At 41.5% G+C, this 27,345-nt stretch overlaps 2 protein-coding genes across 4 annotated transcripts; one reads left to right on the forward strand and one right to left on the reverse strand.

The window, feature by feature from the left end:
• Nucleotides 1–5,756: 5,756 nt before the first annotated feature.
• Nucleotides 5,757–14,979, reverse strand: LOC115143401 (2-epi-5-epi-valiolone synthase-like). Of its 2 annotated transcripts, none has more exons than XM_029683796.2 (5): nucleotides 14,895–14,979; nucleotides 7,281–7,920; nucleotides 6,822–7,058; nucleotides 6,285–6,537; nucleotides 5,757–6,171 (listed from the first exon to the last, which is right to left on the reverse strand). In XM_029683796.2, exons 2-5 carry the CDS (start codon nucleotides 7,905–7,907, stop codon nucleotides 6,086–6,088), a joined length of 1,203 nt encoding a protein of 400 aa, XP_029539656.1. In that variant the 5' UTR covers nucleotides 7,908–7,920; nucleotides 14,895–14,979; the 3' UTR covers nucleotides 5,757–6,085. The 2 variants fall into 2 exon arrangements, with proteins under 2 accessions (XP_029539656.1, XP_029539654.1); XM_029683794.2 differs by lacking the exon at nucleotides 14,895–14,979 and adding an exon at nucleotides 12,106–12,399.
• On the forward strand, nucleotides 13,897–27,345 carry zgc:113054 (uncharacterized protein LOC541322 homolog). 2 transcript variants are annotated; one of them, XM_029683792.2, is made up of 11 exons: nucleotides 13,897–14,216; nucleotides 15,719–15,908; nucleotides 15,998–16,089; nucleotides 16,185–16,417; nucleotides 16,746–16,982; nucleotides 17,071–17,145; nucleotides 17,338–17,554; nucleotides 18,617–18,711; nucleotides 19,363–19,435; nucleotides 23,958–24,075; nucleotides 26,390–27,345. In XM_029683792.2, exons 1-11 carry the CDS (start codon nucleotides 14,201–14,203, stop codon nucleotides 26,583–26,585), a joined length of 1,542 nt encoding a protein of 513 aa, XP_029539652.1. In that variant the 5' UTR covers nucleotides 13,897–14,200; the 3' UTR covers nucleotides 26,586–27,345. The 2 variants fall into 2 exon arrangements, with proteins under 2 accessions (XP_029539652.1, XP_029539651.1); XM_029683791.2 differs by having other exon boundaries at nucleotides 13,900–14,216; nucleotides 18,503–18,711.

Here is a 27,345-nt window from a genome sequence, read left to right on the forward strand (position 1 = left end):
TTAAGTTAAAATAAGTGTTCATTCAGTATTGCAGTAATTGTCATTATTACAAATAAATGTTTTTTTTTTTTAATCGGCCGATTAATCAGTATCGGCTTTTTTGGTCCTCCAATAATCAGTATCGGTATCAGCGTTGAAAAATCATAATCGGTCGACCTCTAGTAGCAACACAACATGTTAACATGGTAGCAACACAACATGGCAGCAGCACAACATGGTAGTAGCACAAAACATGGTTCAAACATTATTGGGCACATACAACAGCACAAATGGCAAGAAGGTAGAGACAACAATACATCATGTTCTTCACAGCCACAGCTGTCAGTAAGAGTTTCCATGATTGAGACTTTGAATGAAGTGATGGAGATAAAAAGGTCCAGTTTGAGTGTTTGTTGCAGCTCGTTCCAGTTGCTAGCTGCAGCCAACTGAAAAGAGGAGCGACCCAGGGATGTGTGTGCTTTGGGGACCTTTAACAGAATGTAACTGGCAGAATGGTTGTTGTATGTGGAGGATGAGGGCTGCAGTAGATATCTCAGATGGGGGGAGTGAGGCCTAAGAGGGTCTTATAAATAAGCATCAACCAGTGGGTCTTGCGATGGGTATACAGAGATGACCAGTTTACAGATGAGTATAGAGTGCAGTGATGTGTCCTTTAAGGATCAATGGTGGCAAATCTGATGGCCGAATGGTAAAGAGCATCTAGCCGCTCGAGAGCACCCATATCTGCCGATCTATAAACTACGTCTCTATAATCTTGCATGGGTAGGATGGTCATTTGAATCAGGATTAGTTTGGCAGCTGGGGTGAAAGAGGAGTGATTACAATAATAGCCTGCAGATTTTATATGTGCTGAGAGAAGGACAGTGTACTGTCTTGTCATACTCTCAAGTACTTGTATGAGGTGACTACCTTAAGCTCTAAACCCTCAAGAGGTAGTAATCACACTTGTGGGGAGAGCGGCATTCTTCTTACCAAACCACATGACCTTTGTTTAAGAGGTGTTCAGAACAAGGTTAAGGGCAGAAAAGCTTGTTGGACACTAAAAAAGCTTTGTTGTAGAGCATTTACCACAAAATCCGGGGAGGGGCCAGCTGAATATAAGACTGCATATAAATGGATGAGAGCTCCCTACTGCCTGAGCTATGTTGTTGATGTAAATTGAGAAGAGCGTGGGGCCTATGATCGAACCTTGGGGTACTCCATTGGTGACAGGCAGTGGCTGAGACAAGTCAATAAAAACAGCAGCACATTTCTTAGAATCAAGAGCAATGGTGACATCATTTAGGACCTTTAAGGTTGCAGTGACACATCCATAACCTGCGCGGAAACCAGATTACATACCAGAGAGAATACTATAGACATCAAGAAAGGCAGTCAGTTGATTATTGACAAGTTTTTCCAAGACTTTTGATAAACAGGGCAAAATATAAATTGGCCTATAACAGTTAGGATCAGCTTTATCTCCCCCTTTAAATAAAGGACACACCATGGCTGCCTTCCAAGCAATGGGAACCTCCCCAGAGGAGAGACAGGTTAAAAAGGTCATCACTTGGCAATGATAGGGACAGCAACCTTAAAGAAGAAAGGGTCTAAACCATCTTACCGAGGTGTTTTTTGGGGGTCAAGTTTAAGGAGCTCCTTTAGCACCTCGGACTCAGTGACCGACTGCAGGGGAAACTTTGTAGCGGGTTAGGGGAATAAAGCGGAGGAGCATCGGGGCTAGTCGCATTAGATAAAGGTCCCCTTTATGGCTGAGTCAAATAGCAATCCTGACTTAATGAAGTGGTGTGCTCCTTGTCAGTAACAACCACATAATCAACATTAAGGATCATGGGCAGCTGTGAGGAGGAGAGTTTATTCTCCAGGTCTTTAACCGTTTTCCAGAACTTCTTGGGGTTAGACCCACAGAGAGGGAACTGCTCCTTAAAGTAACTAACTTTGGCCTTCCGGATAGCCTGAGAGCACTTATTTCTCATTTGCCTGACCGAGAGCCAGTATGCCGAGCCTTCTGCCAAATGCAATTCTTGAGGTGGAGTAACTTGAGGTGGGTACATGTAAAGCCCTGTAAGAGGTATTAAGACAATTGCAGTACTTTTCTCTGGAATAGCTGCACCTTTCTAACATATCTTCACACAGTACAGCTTCCATCCCGCTCCTCGCCCCAACCTAGGCTCAAACCAGGGACCCTCTGCACACATCTACAACTGCCTCCCATGAAGCATCGTTACCCATCTCTCCAGAAAAGCTGCGGCCCTTGCAGAGCAAGGGGAACAACTACTTCAAGGTCTCAGAGCGAGTGACGTCACCGACTGAAACGCTATTATCGCGCACCCCGCTAACTAATGGTCCAGTGAAGGATAGGATATCGATGGGAAAGTGTTGTTGCTCTCAGAGAAAAGGGGACCTTTATTAGCAGCACATCAATAAATGTTATGATATTGCAGGTGACATCTGCCCCTCCAGCTCAAACTCATTCACGGAGATCATGAAAATACATAAGAAGTACAACATTAACCAAAACGTGAGCAAAGTAGAGTTGTGTGAACTTTCTGTACCTAGACTGCCACATACCTTATGAAATTGGTATGCCAAGGTGAAACAGTTACAAATGCAGCGTACCATTACTTTCACCATAACAGGCTATGTGCAATGAAACTAGCTTGCTAGCTAACTAGTCTAATGTTAAATATGAAGTTGTCGCTCAACAGAAAGTAACCCTGTAGCTAACGTTACTGTTCAAACAGTTATAACTTCTAGTCCTACTAAATAAAGCATGTAGCTAGCTAAAGGCAGCAGGCTGAAAATGTGTTTTCAAAGATGCACGATGAAATAGTCGTGAACATTTTAAACGGAACAAAAACTACTTACATTTGAAAACCACCGTAGAAGCTTCACTATTCGCAATATTACACGTTGTTTTGTTGTTTTCTAGATGAGATCTAGGTATCAAAATTCGCAGCCCCCCTCCTCCAATGCAAATTCTACTAGATTAAATGCCAAAATTAGTATAACATCAAGGCATTTAAAGCATGCTCGATTTTCACAAATTCACATACTATAAAACATTATATTTCCTCATACTGAGAATGCTTCATGCGTGATTACATTTTTTTTTAACCAAATATTGGGTTATTTCGGTAGAGCATCCCCACAGACCATATGTTTGACACGCCTACCCCATACTGATTTGTATCGGTGGAGCTCTGTGAACAATTATTTAGTTATTTTTATTTAACCAGGTAGGCTAGTTGAGAACAAGTTCTCATTTGCAACTGCGACCTGGCCAAGATAAAGCAAAGCAGTGTAACACAGACAACAACACGGGGTTACACATAGAGTAAACAATAAACAAGCCAATAAAATAGTAGAAAAAGAAAGAAGGTCTATATACAGTGTGTGCAAAAGGCATGAGGAGGTAGGCAATAAATAGGCCATAGGATCAAATAATTACAATTTAGCAGATTAACACTGGAGTGATAAATGGCCATATAATGATATGCTAGTAGATATACTGGTGTGCAAAAGAGCAGAAAAGTAAATCAAATAAAAACAGTATGGGGATGAGGTAGGTAGATTGGGTGGGCAATTTACAGATGGACTATGTACAGCTGCAGCGATTGGTTAGCTGCTCAGATAGCTGATGTTTAAAGTTGGTGAGGGAAATAAAAGTCTCCAATTTCAGCGATTTTTGCAATTTGTTCCAGTCACTGGCAGCAGAGAACTGGAAGGAAAGGCGGCCAAATGAGGTGTTGGCTTTGGGGATGATCAGTGAGATATACATGTTGGAATGTGTGCTACGGGTGGGTGTTGTTATCGTGACCAGTGAGTTGAGATAAGGCGGAGCTTTACCTAGCATAGATTTAGGTGCCTTTCATTTCAGAAAGATTACTGGTTGTTTCAGGGTGTTTGTTTTCACACCAACATAGTCCCTTTCAGACAATTTTTGTGAACACAGTGTGGTTCACTTAAATTGTTGTGCAGTGTGAACACTCCCAAGGAACTCAGCACCCTCAAAAGAGCATTTCGAGAGGTGGCCTGAGTTCGGTTCACTTGAATTCCGTGGTCCAGTTCTCTTTTTAAGGGCAATGTGAACACAAAGCTCCCCAGGTTCGCTTGTCATTACTCCCGCACCACACACTAGACTACTGCAACACCATTTCCCGTACCATAAACCCTCTCACATTGGTGCCACAAAAGAGAGGATATGATAATCTGCAGGGAAAAACGTGCTGTTTTTGGATAGCCCTATTGATTAGCGATTGTCAATGATGCACAGAAATTACAAAATATGTTTTTAGTTCAGATTATTTGTTTGCAACATGTGATCTATAGGCTAAAAATGTTTAATGTTTAAACTGTTTATTTGATTGTGGTGTTTGAATAGTGTGAGAGGACGCCAACATAGGGTACAACATCTGTTCTAGCAGTAGCCTACATTGGGTGTACAATTGTCAATTACAACATTATTTAATATGCAGTTATTCTTCTGCTATTTATTCTGTTACCAATAATATTTACAATTATTATGTCTCATCTTTTAACTAAATGCAATCTATTAGCTTACAAAATGTATGTAGGTATATCTAGCTGTCCGATAACACGTTCTGATAAAATGGCTTGTCCTGCACTTTGTAAAAACCCAGAGCGCACTGAGTAAATCTTGGGAAAAGATCTTGGTTGCTTTTTAAATATAGCAATGTGAATGCAAAGAGGACTGAGCACTTTTGCTAATTTTACCCCAAAATTAACTTTAAAGAGGATTGGGATCGGTTCTTTTAAAGAGGACTGAGATTGGTTCTTTTAATGAGGACTATATGTGAAAACACCCTAAAATCCATTCACTGAACCTCATATTATTAGCATTTGGTAGTATTGCCTTTAAATTGTTTATCTTGAGTCAAACGTTTCATGTAGCCTTCCACAAGCTTCCCACAATAAGTTGGGTGATTTTTGGCCCATTCCACCTGACAGAGCTGGTGTAACTGAGTCAGGTTTGTAGACCTCCTAGCTCGCACACGCTTTTTCAGTTCTGCCCAGAAATGTTCTATGGGATTGAGGTCAGGGCTTTAGTAATTGTCACTCCAATACCTTGACTTTGTTGTCCTCAAGCCATTTTGCCACAACTTTGGAAGTATGTTTGGGGTCATTGTCCATTCGAAAGACCCATTTGCGACCAAGCTTTAACTTCGTGACTGATGTCTTAACATGATGCTTCAATATATCCACAACATTTCTCAGCCTCATGATGCCATCTATTTTGTGAAGTGCAACAGGTCTTGGCTGATTTCTTTTGATTTTCCCATGTCAAGCAAAGGGGCACTGAGTTTGAAGGTAGGCCTTGAAATACATCCACAGGTACACCTTCAATTGACTCAAATGATGTCAATTAGCCTATCAGAAGCTTCAAAAGCCATGACATCATTTTCGGGATTTCCCAAGCTGTTTAAAGGCACAGTCAACTTAGTGTATGTAAACTTCTGACCCACTGGAATTGTGATACAGTGAATTATAAGTGAAATAATCTGTCTGTAAACAATTGTTGGAAAGAATACTTGTGTCATGCACAAAGTAGATGTCCTGACTTTCCAAAACTATAGTTTGTTAACAAGAAATTTGTGGAGGGTTGAAAAACGAGTTTTAATGATTCCAATCTAAGTGTATGTAAACTTCAGACTTCAACTGTATTTTGTACAATATAAAAGTGCATTGCTCCTAAATAAAGTGTTTGTAATTGTGTATTTAAAACACAAGAAGTATTCATTTCTTAAACGATTTAATGAGAACATTTGAGACATCAAAAACATCAATAGCAATACAAAGTCATCATACATAAAGTTTTGAATTTCCCTTTTTGTAATGTAGTAGTAAAACTGTGAGGGGCCTGTATTGTTCAATAGGACAAGACATCGCTTGCAATCAAATCAAGTCAACCTGAACAATCAACAGCACCAACAAATATCAGCTACAACAACTGTTGAGCATTCTAGATATCTGTGTCAACATGTCAAGCAGAAATGCCACATCTTTGTTTTAATCATTTAAATCATTCAAAGTAAATAATCTACAGTAATGCAAAATATTTGGACTAGTTCAGGTCGCTTGGTCGCAGCTCATCACACCACTTCTCAAACGCTCTGTACAGGGTGTCATCACCTGTGTCATTATAGATCTCTACAGATGGAGAGAAAAAGGAGATTGTTAACACCAGCTTTGAAAATATATGCATTTTTAATCTTTGTTAATGTGCTGAACTCTAACTGAAAAATACATGTCTGTCTCTTTACCTGCATGCCCTAGGCCAATGGGTAGAGGCATCCTGACCAGCCCACCAGAGTGTTTCAGCCTCTCACAAAGTGAGTGCTGCACTAGTGCCATGGTAACGTCCTGGTGCCACACAGGCAGCTCCAGCCCCCCCATGCAGCCTATAATCCGCAGCTTCTCCTCCTCTGTCATGAGGCCTCTCTCACGGGCCACATAAACCATGTAGGACATATCGATGTTCACCGCCTCTCCGTGCAGCAAGGAAGGGAGCACCTTCTGTAATAAGAAGGTCAGCGTTCAGTACTGTATCCATGCACAACTCTCTAGAGTGCAGTATTACTCATAGCCACACTGTTTATTGCCGCTAACTAACACAAACAGGTGTGAGTAAACCTGACACCATGCTCATCTGGCACATAGTTACACTAAAAATGGAACAGGAGGTGACAAACATGACATGATGACATATTGGTTCAAACCCGGTTACATACAGTAGCTCATGGAACTATTTGGCTTTGTGGTTATTTAAGGTGAAGCGGTAAAAATTGGTTGTACTGTACCATTTCCAGCTCTGGGCTGATAAGGTGACCAAAGTCTACAAGTCTGTCTAAATCGTCCTCCCACAGGTTGGGGGCCAGCTCCTCTAGCATGGCTTCTATGGCCATGCGTGTGCACACGGAGGCAGCATCTTTGTTGTCCCCCTGAAGACCGCTGTCAGACTGGAACTTGGAGTCCAACAGGAACCGGCCGTTAGTCTCCAGAAGCTCAAAGAGACCTCTGTGTTTCATCAAGGCCATCTGTAGAGCACACATCTACATTACATTTACATTAAATACCAGTACATAAAACCAGATCTACAGAGCTAAATGAGCATCAACATATTCTCTAAGACTGATGATGTACTGTATATTGTTCTCTACAGTATAGTATACAGTCAAATAGTACAGCATTGTATCTTAAGTTCATGTACAGTCCAAAATCTAATTCATATCTGTTGCTGTCAGGCATTGCCACTGTACCTTTAACATTTCGGCCAGCCCATTGGAGATGTGTCTTCGAGAAACAGTTTGAATGAAGGAGCGGTCTAGGAAAGCAGCCACCGGGGGTATGTAGCCACCCAGCTTATTTTTACAGTTGGCAAAGTTCACCCCAGTCTTTGCCCCCACGCTGGCGTCGACATAAGAGAGCAGGGTGGTAGGGACACGGATGTAGGGGGTGCGTCTCCTGTACAGGGATGCCGCCAAGCCCACTATGTCCAGGCAGACTCCTCCTCCGATGGCGATGATGGGCTCTGTGCGTCTGTCCAGGGAGAACTTATGGACCTCCTCCAGGATCCTCATCACCAGCTCCATGGACTTGTTCTCCTCGGTGGTGGGCAGGGGCAGGATCCTGTAGAGAACATTATGGGCCTCAAAGTAGTCTGTGAGCTGGCAGCCGTAGAGGTTGTAGACGGTCTGGTCCATGACCACGAAGCGCCTGAGGGGATTGGTGCTGATGCTGTTCCTCAGGGCCTCCAGCTGCTGGGGGTCCCTAATGTGCCCCAGGAGCAGGGTGTCGTTGCTGGGGTCCAGCAGGCCCAGGGACTCAGTCACCTTGTAGGTGAAGATGATGGGGCTGACCACTGTCCAGGAGGTGCCTTGCTCCATGGTGCTCTCATAGCTGGAAAACGTGATATATTTGTCAGATTATTTTATGTACAGTACAATATGTACAGTACATGTTTAGAGAACAAAGCCTGTGGATAAATGTAAATTCACACAATTTCAATTTCTGTGGAAAGTCTACCGTACCATCCTTGCCCGTCCAAATAAAATATTGAAATATTGATCATATTTGACCGAGACACGAGATGACAGAAAGACTCAACAATCTCAGATAAAGCATCCGAGTGAGCGAAACAGCGCCCTTCTGTCTCCTTTTGTGTGGCCATGTATCTGATGCTGTCTGGACAAAAGGAGTATGGCATGTTATACGTTTTCTGTCCAGACAGCATCAGATACTAAGACACAGCGGCACTGTTGCGCTCCCTAGTTTCAGCAGAGAGGAAGAGGCCAAGTGAGAGGGCTAAATAAAGGGACTAAATAAACCCAATGCATTTCTATGGGCATAATATGCAGACCTAAGCTTGTTGCCTGCATTCCCACCTTTGGGACAACGATTTGCATTGTTAGGGTGGAGACATGAGCATCTCGTCATTATACACAGATCTCTGGTTTCAGCCACTTGTGAATTAGAAGGGAAAGTTGACGGGTGCACAGTGCACTGTTCGGATGCTGGCTTTCCCTAAAGTAAATGGATGTTTTGCCAAAATGATATAATTATTCCAGTCAAAATACTTTACTAGAGAGAATGACTTAGCCATAGAGGATCATTAGCTTCTTTAAAAAGAATTGCTGTGGATTATTTCAAATCACAAGTGCATAGGCCTATGCCTATTAGGAAAGCCAGCCATTTGGGCAGAGTACGTTGCAAAAAGCCTAGCTGATTATTGAGTTGCGGATGTCAGTGAAAAGCATGTAAAATGTGAAGATAATGTGTCTTGAGTATAATTTAAAATGTTGAGACAAGATGAAGGGGAGGGGTGTGTGGCGAAGACATGCTTAGTAAATGTACCGTTAATCCCCGTCATTTGGTTACATTCATTTACTGTTCTCATTCTCAGAGTGCAAATGTTGTTTGCAGAGTTCACAACCTGCTACACTTGTAGGAAACAAGTTTTGGTTTATTTCATAAACATAATTTAGGAGTTTTGTCAGAGTGCTCCATGTGAGCAATGAGCATGAGTGTGATTTCTCTGTCCTGATAACTTTGAGGGAGAGCAAGCCAACCTGCTGAGTTGATACAATGTTGCACTTCACTAGTTATAGCTCAAATCAAGACAGACAGAAAGGGAGACACATAGGCATGCAATTGAAAGAACGTGCATTTTATCAGGATAGGTTCTAATGTTTTTATTTGTTGTCTTTAGGCCTATGTATTTGACTTAGATGAAGATGTAAGTTATAGGCCTAGTGCTGCATTGGCTTATAGGCTATCTCTGAGTTCCATGCACTCATTTCTTTAGCCACCAATGGATCATGGTGTAGACTATCAATGTGTCCATATGGCAAAGGCTGGTGCTCTTGCATTAGTTTAATTTTAACTTTTAGATTTTAACCATTTTAATTCATATTTGTATGATTAACCACGTGACAATAATTTTGAGAAACTAAAACGTTACGAAAATGCGCATATAAAAATTATCATAACTGGCACACAGATAAGTAAAATTGTAGGGTAAATTGTAAGCTTCCACAAACTTGAAACTCACTAGCTGCCTTCGGTCTTCATTATAACAGCCATTAACAAAATTCAAAATACCGGAAGTCCCATGAAAAAACGGGCCCATCCAACTGAAGTCAAATGCCTATCCAACTGATTTGTTCTGGCACCGGCCCTGGATCTCAGGCTTATGACAAAGACTGTAAAAATGGGACCAGATGAGTCTCTGCTTGGCACTCAGTATTAAGGAGATACATTGGGGGGTAAGGCCCTGCGATAGACTAGTGTCATGACGTTGGCCTGGGGTAGGTTTATGACAGTCATAAATACCTCTTCCCCCCTTTTTCCTCTCTCTACCCTACTGATGTTACATTTGCAAAACTCTTAACATAGAGATTCTGGGAACATCAGAAGGTGGGGGGAAATGCACTATATTCTGGTAATCCGACCAATTGAACATATGCGGTGGTACTTAATGAATATGATGTCAGTTCGGTTGTCATCTGAGACATTCTCATCAATGATAAGATGACATAAACTCTACAGTGGAAATTCTACACTTTCACATGGAATTGTTGTTCAATTGAAATGTTTGAATATGAAATTATTCGAAATTATAAGCCCTTGATGACAATATAACCTCCTGTTCCGAGGATGTGAGGACAACGGTCCGATGTCAGAATGGTTCAGATAATAACTACAGAACAAAGCCAACATCAGCGTGAGTTTTGGTTGCGAATGGTATGAACTTTGAACTCTTATTCACTACAGAAGTGATACCTCCTAGCCGTTGAGTTAGCCACAGCCGCTGCAAACGAGGGTTAGGAAGGAACAGACAGAGTATCCCGTCTACCACACAATGACGTTACTACAACGTATTCAATTTACCAGCAGACATTCTTCAAAGGACGAAGGACTCGGTTGGGCAACACGGCCTTCCATCTACCACCAACCTACCGAAGCGCAGCTCAGAGTAAATATTTATTGCATTTTCCTTTTCCAAATGGGCGGTAATTTAGAATGCATAAGATACTGTATTTACGATAGCACAGCTTCGCCCTTTGTTCCTGAAACTCAGTCTTCCCGCTCTTTCACTCAAACCCCGCCCCTTTTCTTTTGTGTAACAAGCTGTCACATCTGTTCCGCCCCCTAGGGATGTTTTCCTTTATGATGTAATTTGTAATTATGATTTAATGATGTGTATGTGTAATTCTGTGTGATTAGTTAGGTATTTAGTAAATGTGTCCTGTGTGAATTTAAGTATGCCCTCTCTAATTCTCTCTTTCTTTCTCTCTCTCTCTCGGAGGACCTGAGCCCTTGGACCATGCCTCAGGACTACCTGGCATGATGACTCCTTGCTGTCCCCAGTCCACCTGGCCGTGCTGCTGCTCCAGTTTCAACTGTTCTGCCTGCGGCTATGGAATCCTGACCTGTTCACCGGACGTGCTACCTGTCCCAGACCTATTATTTGACCATGCTGGTCATTTATGAACATTTGAACATCTTGGCTATGTTCTGTTATAATCTTCACCCGGCACAGCCAGAAGAGGACTGGCCACCCCTCATAGCCTGGTTCCTCTCTAGGTTTCTTCCTAGGTTTTGGCCTTTCTAGGGAGTTTTTCCTAGCCAACGTGCTTCAGCACCTGCATTGCTTGCTGTTTGGGGTTTTAGGCTGGGTTTCTGTACAGCACTTTGAGATATCAGCTGATGTACGAAGGGCTTTATAAATACATTTGATTTGAATAGTAAATAAATCATTAAACCCAATTTTGTATTGCTGGTTCAACTTGTGAGCCAGGGTTCGTGCAGATAACCAAGAATGTACAACTTTCAGATGAGACTGAATTAAGATGACGATTAATATTGACTGCTATTGATGTAAAATATTACTCGGTCTTTAAGAGTTTATTCGGAAGATAACAGCTCTATAAATATTATTTTGTGGTGCCCGACTCTCTAGTTGATTACATTTACATGATTAGCTCAATTAGGTAATATTAATTATGGAGAAATTATTTTATAGAATAGCATGTCATATCACTTAATCCGGCATAGCCAAAGACACGACACTAGTGTCCTGTCCAGTTGGTGTGCTTGTACATCAAGATGCCTCACATTACAGAAACATGGGATAGGCTCCTGGTCCTATGAGCCATTCCCAATCACACAAGCCAAGTCTTGTGCAAGCCCACGGCACAAATGTCAGTTCAACACATCTAGTTTTGATTTACATATGGTTCAGTTGTCAACTAATGTGAAAAGCAAAAGAATTTCACCATGCCATTGGATTTAGGTTCAAAGTTGGTTGAAAAAAATACGAAAGTCCATTATTAATGACTTTTTGCAAATCCAATCAGTTTTCCACGTTGATTACACGTCATCACATTGAATATTTTTGTTGAAATGACGTGAAAACAAGTTTTTGTCCAGTGGGAGGCTACTTATTTTATTACTTAAAGTCTAGCTAGAGGGTCTAATAAAATAAAGCATGTTAACATCAAGAAAACTAATTTAGATGTATGTTTTAATTTATTTAGAATCAATTGCATCCCTTAATTATATTTTAACACAAGTTTTACTCACATTTTGGCAGCTGATACTCGACCCTTTATATTTTTATTCAATTTATTTCCCGATTTGCGTTTCCATGTGCCCTTGACTTGAACTAAGTGAAACTCGTTCTTCTTTATTACTGCAATATTGTTGCATTCCAGTGGCTCTTCCACAAGTGTCTTCCCAGTGTTTGCATCAAGTGACATCTTGATATATTTGTGTATTGGAAGCTAATGAGTGACCGATGCAGAGACAAGTAACCTAATGGAGCATAATGTTCACCTCTCATTACTCTCTGTATATATACATATATCCTCGACAGCAGATCACTTCACTTCTGCCAGTGGAGGAGCAAGTATTTCCAGTGTGCTTATGAAAGTGTAGCCAAAACCATTGTGTAGCACGTGCCCCAGCATGATCCTTACACAATTTTTGGGAGTGATGTAATGAAACTATAGAATTATGTAAAGAGGGATTCCCCCACCCCCACAATAGGCTATATCATTTATTAGCCTACAATTTTTAAATGTAAAACATATTTAGGCTACTTAATAAAAAACTTCCTACTCCACATCAATAAACATAGACCATTTGTAATTGTATACGCACATACTGTATGTTTATATGTCAAGTATTTTTTTTATTTCACTCAAGAAATAAGAGCAAGATAAATACATTTGTAAAAGATACACATGTATTGCAAAGTTACATGTACAATTCTGGGATAATTGATAAGGGTTATGTATTTAGCCTACTGGGGGAGCCTGCATCAGACTTGCTTCTTGTGCAGAAAATGTGCTATCAGTCACTGATGAACATGCGAAAAAGGCTTTGGATATTATATATATCAGCATTAGCCTACCCCTTTTTTGTGTGTGCCAAATTGACTGTAAGAAAAAAAACATTTTTGTTTAGTTGAATTGTGGTATGTTCAATTGCGTAGCCTCCTAGGCTACTTAACATACTGGACACAGGTATGCAACAGTTCTGTTTGAAGAGTAAATATACATGTAGCATCTTAATTTGGGTCAGCAGGTAGCCTAGTGGTTAGAATGTTGGGCCAGTAACTGAAAGGTTGCTAGTTCAAATCCCTGAGCTGGTAAAGGTAAAAATCTGTTGTTCTGCACAAGGCAGTTAACCCACTGCTCTTAGGCTGTCATTGTAAATAGGAATTTGTTCTTAACTGACTGTCCTAGTTAAATAATGGTAAAAAAACAAAAAACAATTTGAGCCAGTTTCCTACAGCAGGAAAATAAGCCTACAGGAAATGTGGATTATAATTAATTGGCATTTTGATAATAAAAAAGAAATCAGGTTTGACATTTCAAAGTGGAAATTACAAACTTCAGAAGTATTTTTAAACCTCAAATGCACCAATCATTGCAGTAAAGTTGTCCAGCAACAGGGTAATCAAATTAAGATCCTACACCTGAAAATAAAGAGTAATAAAACGTGCAACTGACAAAAAAAGCAGATGTCAGTCTAGGATGAGCCAAGATGAAAGTTTAAGATCAACTTTTTTGTAGAGTAAATGTATGATAATGGGAAATATGCACATTCTTGAAGTAAAGTGATCATTCATGTCTTTGTATTGAGCTAAGAATCCATTATATTTTATTTTAACAGTTGAATGATTTCACATTTTACATGGCTCATTTTAACACTTCAGCACCTCGTGACAAAAGTGTAGACATGAAGGAAACTATTTGTATTTTTCTTTCATTACACAAGTGGCCTTTTTAACGTCTGGATGCCTGAGCTGGACAGATATCGTGGCGCTTGACTTGGTTGAAGGTCAGCTCCATTAGACATTGCTGTGTTATACGGTTTGCGCCCACGTGATGACAGTAAAACGACCCGAAAAAACGTTGTCGCGAAAGGTTTACACAAAAAGTTTGACATCGATAGACAGATCTTACAGGTCAACGGACACGTGGGCGGAACTACTGTGTGGGAAACTAGGAGTTTATTTTGGGGAGTTTCGTAAGCCATCAGTAAAGATACATTTACACAACTGAAACGGGGTTAAGCTATATAGATAGACAGACAGCTGCTTTGCCAGTCGCCCTTTGTGATTTGACAACTTGTTGTGTATTTTGTATTACGAACGCCGTGGAAATTCACCATGCAGGCCGCCAAAGGTATGTCAGGTCTTTCTCACAGAACTAGCTATGATTGCAGAAGCTCGAAAGAATGAATGTGGTTGGGCTTGTTAGTTGCAGGAGAATGTCGCGGGGAAACATCAACTGGAAAGATGATAGGACACTTAAATAGTATATTCGTAATAATCCACTATTTGTGCATTATAAAACTAAACATTACATTTATATTAATTGTAATTAAATTAAATAACCTACATATAGGACTAGCTATATGTGGTTAAGAGGTCAATGCATGGAACGCAGCCGTGGGGACCCCGGATTGGCCCACATTGAACAAATCTGATCTAACAAAGTGGAGATTCGTCAAGATTGATGTATTGTAACATGCCCACAATGTAGTTACTAACGTCCGATTTGAACATATGTGGTTGTTTTCGCTGCATAACATTTAGAATTGGTCCCTTTTCAGGTTTAGAATAAGTGAATGCTTAATGCTAGTTTCCTAACTCCCGTTTGTAGTATCGCTAGCATACAGAAATCGGTGGTGGTAGTCTAGTTTTGAACTGTATTGTAGTTGATTGGTGACGATGGCATTAACATGTATTGGGGTTCACATCTATACAAGCAGTTTACTCCGATTTTTACATTAACATATTGTGAAATACACATAAACAATAGCCTAAATGTATGAGGTACCATAAGGCATCTTTCACCCACGCGTTTCGATGGCATATCCATGGTTTTGGTCGAGTTCCATTGACATCTTCACCGCATCTCTAGGAACATACACGTATAACCCCGCCTGTTGCAGTTATTTATTGGGCTCATCCGTACTTCCTAGAGCTCTATGTCCATCTAGTGGTATAGTTATGTAATGACACAGAGTAGTCTATGAATTGTCCAGTGGGAAAAGTACCCAACTGTCACTTGAGTAAAAAGTCACACAGGAAAATACTACTTGAGTAAAAGTATTTGGTTTTAAATATACCTAAGTATAAAAAGTAAATGTAATTGCTAAAATATTCTTAAGTATCAAAAGTAAAAGTATAAATACTTTTACATTCTTTACATGAAGCAAACCAGGCGGCACAAATCTATTTTTTATTCACGGATAGCCATGGGCACGCTCCCAACACACATTCCCAAGTCCGCCAGATCAGAGGCAGTAGGGAGGACCAGGGATGTTCTCTTGATAAGTGTGTATCATATGTAACATTCCATATGTAACAAGTACTTTTGGGTGTCAGAGAAAATGTATGGAGTAAAAAGTACATCATTTTCTTATGAATGTAATGGAGTAAAAGTTCTCAAATATATATTAAAGTACAGATACCCCCAAAACCTTACTTAAGCAGTACTTTAATGTATTTTTTACTTAAGTACTTTACACCATTGGAATTCCATATTATTATAATGTCATTCATTCTCTGTATCACCCCCCCCTTCTGTCTCAAATTGTTCATTAGTATAATAGCCTACTGTACTCATTAGGCCTATACTGTATAGGCTTGTGTACAGTTTTGGTCTTGTGTTCTCTGCAGTCTCTGACACCCCGATGGAGTTCATGGTGGATTTCTTAAACAAAGCCAAGGAGATAGCAGATAGCACTGCCAACATTCCAGAGGAACTGAGGGTCAACCTACAGAAGGCCCTGGACATAGCGTGTGGTCTGGACGGCTACCTGGAGAAAATGAGCAGCCAGGAAAGTGCACCTCTCGCTGAGCTGTATCAGTGAGTAATTCTCTTGTCCGTCCCACAGACACAGTTCACATGGATGCTTTCTGATGCACATTCTTACTTAATCCCATACGGATGTGTAGGAAAACGATGGAACACGACTGGGATAAAGTATTCGAGGAGGGCAAGACTCAGTTTCGGCTTCCAAAAGAGTGCATCACTGGGCATGTGGAAGGTGAGACATCTCTATTGGGTACAGTTGTGTAGATGCTTGGTTAGAGATACATATTTAAGTAGTGCTAAATATTTGTCTTGATGTTTCATTGGCAGGCCAGACTCTGAAAATGCTGGTTCACATGAGTAAAGCCAAGAGGATCCTCGAGATAGGCATGTTCACAGGGTATGGTGCTCTCTCAATGGCTGAAGGACTGCCCGAGGATGGGTCACTGGTTGCCTGTGAGATTGAGCAATATCTTAAAGAATTTGCTAAGCCCATATTTGACAGGTCTCCACATGGCAAGAAGATAACAGTGAAGATTGGTTCTGCCATGGATAGCTTGAAGGTGACTAACTACGTGTTGTGTAACTACATTGATTAAGTTTAGCCTGCAGTGATTACACATGTTAGTCTACTTGCATAATAACCACGTTATATAGTTACATGCATATACAATGCAAACCAAATCACTTAAAGGAACACAACTATTTGTAAGTGTAATAAATATGAGTACAATAAATAGCCAATTTTATATATATATATATATATAATATATATAATATATATAATATAACAACCATTATACCTAAGTAAAAGGCTATACACAGTATCAGTGTATCTAGCTCATTGACAGTGAATGGTCCGGCTCTCTGATAATATTGTCTCTTTTAAAGGATCTGGCTGCAGCAGGCGAGCAGTTTGACATGGTCTTTATCGACGCAGACAAGAACAACTACATCAACTACTACAAGTTCATCCTGGACCACAACCTTCTACGGCTGAGTGGTGTGATATGTGTGGATAACTCCCTGTTCAAGGCTAAGGTCTACCTAAAGGATACCGCTGATGTCAACGGGCTGGCGCTTCGAGATTTTAACCAGTTTGTGAAGAGTGATCTTCGTGTGGAGCAGGTGAGTGGAGAGACATGGCTTGTAATCTGTCTAATTATTACTGGGTGTTTACTACTGTGTTAGTAAAGAAGGTTTTTCTTTTTGTAAGGTCATTGTCCCCCTCAGAGATGGCATCAGTATCATCCGCAGAGTACCCATGGCAACAGCATGTGCAGGCACACAGGTAACATATGACACATCCTCAGTCAGAACCACACTTAGTGCCCGTGCTAAAAGGAAAAGAAAATGACTATCATTGTTGTCATTGACAGCTGTAGTTACGACCATGAGTCAAATGGTGACTTTACAGTACTTAAAAGCTCATACAGACTTTTCCCTTCACACTTATAACTCACTTGTGTGTGACTTGTCTCAGAGCAAGGTAACAGACGATGAGGTATTCCGGGGCTTGAACGGGAGGTCGATCCTGGACCGGATGCGTCTGGACGGCAGGGTGGCCTATGTGACGGGGGCAGGCCAAGGTATAGGCAGGGCGTTCGCACATGCCCTAGGAGAGGCCGGTGCCAAAGTGGCTGTGGTAGACCTGGACCAAGGGAAGGCTGAGGGCGTGGCAGAGGAGCTCACACTGAAAGGTAAGGCTTTGGCATTAGCACACACCACTGTGATTGTCACAATGTTGGATTTTCATATTAACCTTCCATGTATAACCAGCAGATGGTGCTCTACTGTCAGGGAAAAGTCAAGGAAATACTGTACATCATTGTTCCCCTACTAGCGGCCCAAGATTTGAATTGTTTTATTTTATTATTGTTGGACATTATGTAAAAATACCCCCACACATAATAGAGAGATATATGCTACACTGAGTGTACAAAACATTAGGAACACCTTCCTAATATTGAATTTGCACCCCTCCCTTTTGCCCTCAGAACAGCCTCAATTCATCAGGGCATGGACTCTACAAGGTGTCGAAAGCGTTCCACAGGGTTGCTGACCCATACTGACTCCCACTGTTGTGTCAAGTTGGCTGAAACCCAGCAGCGTTGCAGTTCTTAACTCAAACCGGTGCGCCTGGCACCTACAAAGGCACTTAAATCTTTGTCTTTCCCATTCACCCTCTGAATGGCACATGCACACAATCCATTTCTCAATTGTAGCAAGGTTTAAAAATACTTCTTTAACCTGTCTCCTTCCCTCCTCTACACTGATTGAAGTGGATTTAACACGTGACATCAATAAGGGATCATAGCTTTCACCTGGTCAGTCTATCATGGAAAGAGCAGGTGTTGCTAATGTTTTGTACACTCAGTGTATGTGATTGTATGCAAACGCAAGCCAATGATTGTTTTAGTGAAATATTATATCTGTTTTGACTTCTTGCGGTCACTTTGTAGTCTACAAATGATTTGTAATTATGTTCCGACCCCCTGACCTTCCGCTCAAGAAACCATCGGCTGAATCTAGTTCATTATCCCTGTTGTATATTGTAATCTGATTGTATTATATTTTCAGACAAAACTTTAATCTGCACCACATGCACCACATATTGCATTTTAAATTGCCACTACTTTTTAATCCAGGGATAAATTGCATTGCGATTACTGCTGACATCAGCAAATCGTTAGATGTTGAGAGGATGATTGACAGCATTGTGTCCAAATGGGGAGTGATCCAAATAGCATGCAACAACGCAGGGATCAACATGAACTCAGCCAGTGAAGACACCAGTCTGGAAGAGTGGGACCAAACCTTTGATGTCAACTTGAGGGGGACCTTCATGTGTTGTCAGGTGTGTGATTCCTCTACTGTATTCTGTTGTAAGCCTAGGCCACTTATAGGGGATGCCTGATCTGCACTATCATCTAGGATTGATGTGCCCAGCTGGTAATACACTTGTGTCCCCAGTGGACCGGCTGAATACAGTGTGAAATGGTGTTGGATTTTTTAAAATTAAAACATATTTTTCAAATTTTCCCCCCAACTGCCCGCCATTTAAAGCTTGTTAAAGAGGAAAATGATGCCTTTGCAGCCTGACTGCAGGATGCTTTATGTACGAGCCGGTCCACGGGGGACACAAGTGTATTAACGGTTGGGCACATCAATCCAAGACGATAGTGCACATCTAGAGCCCACTATTGGCAGCCTAGGCTAGTATGCTACTGTAGGCCTGTGTGATCTATTTCATTACTCAGAGGGTCATACCAGTGGCATAAGTGTCTGGAAAATCGGATACATGTACAGTTGTTTGCATTTGAGTTTACACGTCTAACTGTTTTGGGGGGGAATGACATGTAAATTACACATGGAATATATGAGAGTTTGAGTTAGGGTCTATGAGTAAGTATGAATAATAATGAAAAGTGTACACACAGGGTGTCAATACTAAAAGTGTGATGAATGTTTCTAATATGTGTCCATTCTCCCTGAATTCTTGCCTCAGGCTGTAGGTCGTGTGATGCTGAAGAAAGGATATGGGAAGATTATTAACACAGCGTCCATGGCCAGTCTAATAGGTTAGTGAATATTCTATCCTGTATGTTCCCTTTAGATTTCATCAACGTTTTAGAGGGAGAATGTCTTCCTTTCATCTCCATGTATGGTGAGTCAATGAGGAATGGTGAGTCAATGAAGAATGGTGAGTCAAGTGAAGAATAATGACCTGAGCTTTGTTGCTGCATTGATATGTCTCATATAGTACACTGAGAAGTACAGTAATGTAATACTCATCACAGTGATTTTGTGCACCTGAACATAATTGTATACGGTTTGTTTCTGTAGCGTTGCGAAACGACTTCAATGGGCTTGGTATTCTACAGTCTTGCCATTTCAGTGTACTTTAGTGAACTTAAAGTGACAGAGGAGGAAACTTGGTGACCCATTTCACAAATGCAATCTATTTTAATTTTTTTAAGTATAATTGCTAATACTGCTAATCTTCACCATATAACTGTTTATTCAGGACAATGCTATTGTGATTTATCCACCCACATTATTCTCCCGCTGCAAACACAGTTAGTTGTGATTGCTGCTCATCAAGGCACTTTTGCATCATAATAAACATCCATCTCCTGAGCTCTAGGGAGGATGTGTTAGTAAGGAAACCTGAGGTCCAACATGTAAAATATTTCCTGTGCAACAACCCTGCCTGCCTCTGTAAAGGGCTGTGTTTAAGCAGCAGATGCTTTTACATTTGACTAAGTGCATTGTGAAATGGGAGTTATTCCCAGCCCAGTGTAAATCCTCCCACAGGTTCCTCCAGAGAAACAGTAACACTTCATCAGCAGTATAGTCATCGCCAATAAACTGCTGTGACATATGGGCCTGAGTACCAACTGCAGGGGCAATCTGTAAAACAGGGCCATGCTGGTAAATAGAGGATGGCAACAAAAAAAAGTGATCAATTACTCAGTTCCGCACAGTCCTGCAGGAATGTACTTTATTGGTCTGGACATCTGTTACAGTATTGTCATAATGAATAATCAGAGGGGACCTGTTTTAGCCAAGTAGGGTACCAAAAAGCAGCCGTGAATGTGTATTTTAATTGGACAATGACAGCTTTTTGTCCATCTGCTGAATAAAATGTGTTTTTCCCCTCCCCTGTACATTTGAAGAGAATGATGGTAGGCCACACAAAGGAAGAGCATTTTTGACATGCTAACAAAGCTGTATTGGAGAGTAGATGTAAAGTATTTGACCTGACTAAGGAGGATAGAGAGAATCATGTCAGCGGCACGCTCATTCAGCCTGTGTACCATCTTTACTTCCTATCTGTCCTGAGGACTTGAGTATGTGTAGGCCTGTGATGAAAAGGGCTCGTTTCCCCCCACTTAGAATGGGCAATATGTAGCAGGAGGGGATGTTAAAGAGGATTTTAGACAGTGCTCTCTTTCTCCCTCTCTAAGGATTACTGCTCTTAAAGACGGAAAACATCAATGCAGGTTTATTTGAAGGATGAAGGCCTGTTTTGAACTGTATTTTGGAGCTGTATCATCAGGTCTTCAGTGAGGATTAGCACTGTTAGGCTTTTTTAGCTGTGTTTCCTGTCCTGATAAATCGGCTTTCACCTTCAGTCTGGGTGTAAGCCCTGGGCTTTGCTCCTCCTCACGTGCTCCTCCTCTCCTCCAAGGCCGGGGTCCTACCCAAGGGCCTGCACCTCCTCCTCAGCCTCTTCACTCCATCAGGGAAGCATCCTCCATCCTCTTCTCTCCTCACATCAGCTCTGTTCCTTTCTAAACAAACGAGGGACCGTGAATCTCCTGTCCACTCTGTCTCCCCAGGACCAGCCCCTGCCTCTCTGCAGCTGTGTCATATTTATCATCTCTGTTCCGACCGAAGCAATTTGGCAGTGAGATCAAGGGGCGACGAGGTTAACTACTAAAGTTGTATGTAACTTGGAGGCTTCCCTGTGATGATTAATCAACCAGAGGGAAATTAGCCGCTGTCCAAGCATCCCATGCAGTGTGCAGCATCTGTGATGGTCAAGGCAAACTAATGGTGTGTTGCCTTTGTTGCTGAAGATGGTGCGTAACTGGACATTACAAGCAATTATTTTGACATGGCTTTATCCACAGGGTCCCAAGTACCTAATGGAGGTGTTTTCATGTAGCATGCAGTAGAAACCAGGGTGCTGAGTTATGATTGAAATGAAGAAATGAATAATATGCAGGGATCCTCGAGTGGCGCAGCGGTCTAAGGTACTGCATCTTAGTGCAAGAGGCGTCACTACAATCTCTGGTTCGTATCCAGGCTGTATCACATCCAGCCGTGATTGGTAGTAGCATAGGGAGGTGCACAATTGGCCCAGCGTCGTCCGGGGTAGGCCGTCATTGTAAATAAGAATTTGTTCTTAACGGACTTGCCTAGTTAAATAATAATTACTCTCAGAGAAAGTCTACATTGTAGTGTATGTTTCATGGTTATTAGAGGGGTAAGGTTTGTCTTTTGGACTTTGAGTGCAGTTTATATGGTTATTCCACATTTTGTTGTGTTACAGCCTGAATTCAAAATGGATGACATTGATTTTTCCCCACCCATCTACACACAATAACCTATAATGACAAAGTGAAAACATGTTTTTAGAAATGTTAGCAAATTTAATTGAAAATGAAAACATTTACATAATTATTCACACCCCTGAGTCAATACTTTGTAGAAGCAACTTTGATGGTGATTACGCTTCGAGTTATCTCGGGTATGTCTGTATAAACTCTACACATCTGGATTTGGGGATTTTCTCCCGTTCTTTCTTGCAGATTTTCTCAAGCTCTGTTAAGTTAGATGGGGAGAGGCGGTGAACAGCAATCTTTAAGTCTTAGGATTCAAGTCTGGGCTTTGGCTGGGCCGTTCAAGGACTTTCACTTTCTTGTTCTGAAGCTATTCCAGCATTGCTTTTGCTGTATGCTTTGGGTCATTGTCCTGTTGGAACGTAAATCTTCTCCCGAGTCTAAGGTCGTTTCACTCTGAAGCAGCTTCTAATCAAGGAATTGTCTGTTGTGCCTGGTTTTCGCCAGCGCTTTGAATTCAGGCCAAAGAGTTACATTTTTGTCTCATCAGGCCACAGAATCTTTTGCCTTGTGCTCTGTCTTTCACATGCATTTTTGCAAACTCCAGGCGCTGCTGTCGTATATTTTTCTCAGAAGTTGTCCTTCTGACAGGCTCTCCCATCTCAGCCAACAAACTCTGTAGTTCTGTCAGAGTGGTCATTGGGTTCTTGATCACCTCCCAAGGTCCTTCTTGCCCAGTTGCTCAGGACGGCCAGCTCTAGGCAGAGTCTGCGTAGTTCCATATTTTTTTTATTTCCCAATGATGGAGACCACTGTGCTTTTGCAAACTTTCAACACTAGTATTTGTTATATACTCTTCCCCAGATATATGCCTCAACACAATTCATGGTATAGTTTCTGCTCTGACAAAGATTTGTCCGTCGGACTGCCAGATGGTGAAGCGTGATTAATCACTCCTGAGAATGCGTTTCCACTGCTCCAGAGTCCAATGGCGGCGAGCTTTACACCACTCTAGCCGACGCTTGGCATTTCTCGCGGTGATCTTAGGCTTGTGTGCGGCTGCTCGGCCATGGAAACCCATTTCATGAAACTCCCGACAAACAGTGCTGGTGCTGATGTTGCTTCCAGGGGCAGTTTGGAGCATGGTAGTGAGACCATTTTTACATGCTTAAGCACTCGGTGGTTCCGTTCCTTGAGCTTGTATGGCCTACCACTTCGCGGCTGAGCTATTGTTGCGCCGTCCTTTACACTTAGCAAAAACAGCACTTACAGTTGACCAGCCAGGGCAGCTCTAGCAAGGAAGAAATTTAACGAGCTGACTTGTTGGAAAGGTGGCATCCTATGATGGTGCCACGTTGAAAGTCATTGAGCTCTTCAGTAAGGCTCATCTACTACCAATGTTTGTCTATGGAGATTGCATGGATGTGTGCTTGATTTTATACACCTGTCAGCAATGGGTGTGGCTGAAATACCCGAATCCACTCATTTGAAGGGATGGTCACATACTTTTGTATATATATATTGTACACTGCCAACTGTGGGACCTTATATAGGTGTGTTCCTTTCTAAATCATGTCCAAACAATTGAATTGGCCACAGGTGGACTCCAATCAAGTTGTAGTGACATCTCAAAGATGATCAAAGGAAATTGGATGCACCTGAGCAAAATGTGGAGTGTCATAGCAAAAGGGTGTGAATACTTATGTAAATTAGATATTTTTGTATTTCATTTTCAATACATTTGCTAACATTTCTATAAACATGTTTTTACTTTTTCATTATTGGACATTGTGTGTCGATGGGTGAGGGTAATTTTTATTATTTAATCCATTTTTTATTCAGCCTGTAACACAATGAAATGTGGAATAAGTCAAGGTGTATAAAAACTCTCAGAAATGAACTGTATGTGTTTTAATTAGTTCAAGTTTAGTTTTAAACAAGTGATGGACAACAATACAGATCAAATGTATACATAAACTTATGCAGGTGTAGTTGGACCAATACTACTTGACTTGATTTGTCCCCTCTGCAGTGCCCCATCCACAGAAGCAGCTTGCCTACAACACCTCAAAGGCAGGAGTGGTCAAACTGACACAGACACTTGGCACAGAGTGGATTGACAGAGGGGTCCGAGTTAACTGCATCTCACCGTAAGTTTGTGTCCCAAATGTTAGTTTTATTAAATGGCCTGGCTTCAGAATAGGCCTATAGTGTCAATGTCAGATCTTATCTGTATCGCCATGCCACAACAGTTCACACATCACAAATACTTTTTAAAATTTCAATCCTAACTTTGATTTAAGAATGTACACATACAAACTGTCCATGGACTTCAAGCCCATCTATTCTGAACAAAAATATAAATGCAACATTCAACAATTTAAATGATTTTACTGAGTTACAGTTCATATAAGGAAATCATTAGGCCCTAATCTATGGATTTCACATGACTGGACAGGGGTGCAAACATGGGGAGCAAGGCCCAGCCAATCAGAATGAGTTTTTCCCTACAAAAGGGCTTTATTACAGACAGAAATACTCCTCAGTTTCATCAGCTGTCGGGGTAGCTGGTCCCAGACAGGTGAATAAGCCGGTCCTGGGCTGGCGTGGTTACACATGGTCTGCGGTTGTGAAGCCGGTTGGACATACTGCCAAATTCTCTAAAACAACTTTGGAGGCAGCATATGGTAGATAAATGAACATTCAATTTTCTAACAAAGTCTCTGGTGGACATTCCTGCAGTCAGCATGCCAATTGCACATTCCCTCAAAACTTGATATATCTGTGGCATTGTGTTGTGTGACCAAACTGCACATTTTAGAGTGGCCTTTTTTCCCCAGTACCAGGTGCACCTGTGTAATGATCATGCTGTTTAATCAGCTTCTTGATATGCCACACCTGTCAGGTGGATGGATTATCTTGGCAAAGAAGAAATGCCCACTAATAGGGATGTAACCAATTTTGTGACCAAAAGAGAAAAGCTTTCTGTGCATATGGAACATTTCTGGGATCTTTTATTTCACCTCATGAAACATGAAACTTTACATTTTTGTTCAGTGTGTATTGCTATTTGTTGAGCTGCCAAGAACATTAATGATGAGAAGCGATTGAGTGTTTTCCTCCATTGTAAAAGTTCCATTTAAGCCCTCAAACAATGTGCTCAGGCTTAATTAGATGGCGTCTTTAGGGAGGAATCAAACAAACACTTGCTCTAATTGTTATATTCAATTAGGAAATCAAATGAGCATCCTCACTCCAAGTGTCTCCACAACAATAGCACATTGTTTGTATCTAGTTGTCTGTGAAGCTGTGTGGCGGTGAAGAAGAGAACAGAGGAACACTCTTCGCTGCGCTGTGTATGTGTGTGTTAAGTCGAGCATCCCTTAGCCCCAGCGAATCCGTCCGGTGGCTCGGCATGCGGGGCCCGTCACCACACCCAGAACAAAGCGCCCACTCTGCTTTATTTATCGACAGCTTGTTTGCTCATTTTAATTTGCAAAGAAGCAATTCTTTCCCCCTTCTAACTGGCTGTCTCAATGGGCCGCTGATTTCATAGAAGTGACAGTCAGTAAATATGCATAAAAAAGGGACACAATTAGCGAGTGCGAGGTTGACTGCAGCCTGATTTCATTGGCAACTTTAGCCGCGCCGGTGATAAGCTGCATTATCTAGAAAATTGGTTGAGGGAAAACAGCACCTCTGATTGCCAGGAAAGGTTCCAGATAACAGGGCGCTGAAGAGAAATATAATTGAGGTGGAATATGTTAACCAAGGTGTCACATGCTTCTTGGAGCCGCTAATTTATCCAAATGTTGGAATTTGTATCAAGGCACAGCCAGGAATACTGCATGCCTAACATGTCGGGGACGGGCTAAAGATGAGTCGACCGTGAAGCTTTTAGTTACTTTCATAATGATTGTGTGAAAAGCCTGAAGTCGTCTCACATTAGACACAGCTGTGTTGACACATTTATCCAAATGCTATATTTCAATAGGTGGAGAGAAAATCATTGGTCATGATAGATTAATGCTGACACAAGCATTGTCTAAACATGAAAGTACCTAAGTCTCAGAGGAGGAAATCACTATTGTACCAACATACCTGTTTCTTTTAAATGCCACTCAAGCACTATGCCTGAGAATCAAACCAGCTAAAGCACATATCAGGCAGGGAGACGCAGAGAAAGTGATAATGTACAGGCTCCTGAAGGCAAATTATACCTAGGGTCCTGTCGTACCCGGTGGTGCTTCCTGCGACGTGCCAGTCTTTTAACACCACGCGTCCCACTGTAAATATCATCAGAGATGTACACTTTTTCTGAAGGGTAATTGGGTTTATTTATTATTTTATTTTGGTTACCAAAGTGGTGGCTCTGAAACGCCACACTGCTGTCACTCCTGGCTTTGAAGTCTGATGTCTCCGAATTCTCTTTCCCTCCATCTCTGTCTCTCTTTTTCTTTTCAGGGGGATTGTTGACACCCCTCTCATCCACTCGGAGAGTTTGAGGCCTCTGGTGCAGCGCTGGCTGTCAGATATCCCTGCTGGACGACTGGCTCTAGTGACAGACCTGCAAGCTGCAGTGGTCTACTTGGCATCTGATGCCTCCGACTACATGACAGGGCATAACTTAGTCATAGAGGGTGGGCAAAGTCTGTGGTAGAGAGAGGGAGAAGCTTAATTTTTCCCACTCTTGGTTCACTCTTGGGAATAGACACCCATCGCAGGTGGCTGGTGGCACATTAATTAGGGAGACGGACTCATAGTAATGGCTGGAATGGAATGATATGGAACACTTGGCTTCCATGTGTTTGATTTCACTCCATTCCAGCCATTATTATGAGCCGTCCTCCCCTCATCAGCCTCCTGTGGCGACCACTGTGACTGATCTCCACAGGGAAGACTAGAGTAACAGAGATTAGGTCAGAGTGATTACCTCCCTGGTTTACCATTATGTCAGATTGGAGATTATTTTACAGTTTCATATAGTAGTCTTCACATAAAAGGGAAATTTATTTCCACACAGTTGTGCTTTCATATCCCTATAATTTTCTTGACAGAAATGCACACTTTGTCGCAAATCCTTTTCACGCCTTCTACATGGTGCTATCCTTTGGACATCTGTGTTTTTATACAGAAACATTTTTCACGCTGGAATCTGTGAGTGACTCTTATAAACAGGTTTTGACACCATTTGCCCCATCAGAGGTATTTGTTTCGTAAGTGAAGAGTACTTGAAACGGGTTCATAGTTCAAGATTTTAATACACTGAATGCATGCTGCTTTCTACTGTGCAAGTGCAGTACGTACTGGATATTAGATTGTGAAAGATGGGTTGGGTATAGTAGAAAGTACTGAGATGTGTATGACAAGATACTGTACGAAATACAGTCGGTTTATAAAATAAACACTATCAAACTTAA

This window comes from Oncorhynchus nerka, linkage group LG15 (assembly GCF_034236695.1).
Source record: "Oncorhynchus nerka isolate Pitt River linkage group LG15, Oner_Uvic_2.0, whole genome shotgun sequence".
NCBI lineage: Eukaryota > Metazoa > Chordata > Actinopteri > Salmoniformes > Salmonidae > Oncorhynchus > Oncorhynchus nerka.

Excerpts from the sequence above, each read along its gene's own strand:
- zgc:113054 (XM_029683791.2), top strand. Across the intron at positions 18,712-19,362 it reads GGACCTTCATGTGTTGTCAG|GCTGTAGGTCGTGTGATGCT; the intron begins GTGTGTGATTCC and ends TTCTTGCCTCAG. Across the intron at positions 24,076-26,389 it reads CGAGTTAACTGCATCTCACC|GGGGATTGTTGACACCCCTC; the intron begins GTAAGTTTGTGT and ends TTTTCTTTTCAG.
- LOC115143401 (XM_029683794.2), bottom strand. The coding sequence starts at position 12,281 with ATGTCACTTGATGCAAACACTGGGAAGACACTTGTGGAAGAGCCACTG. Across the intron at positions 7,921-12,105 it reads CGAGTATCAGCTGCCAAAAT|CTATGAGAGCACCATGGAGC; the intron begins GTGAGTAAAACT and ends CACGTTTTCCAG. Across the intron at positions 6,538-6,821 it reads TCAGCCCAGAGCTGGAAATG|AAGGTGCTCCCTTCCTTGCT; the intron begins GTACAGTACAAC and ends TTCTTATTACAG.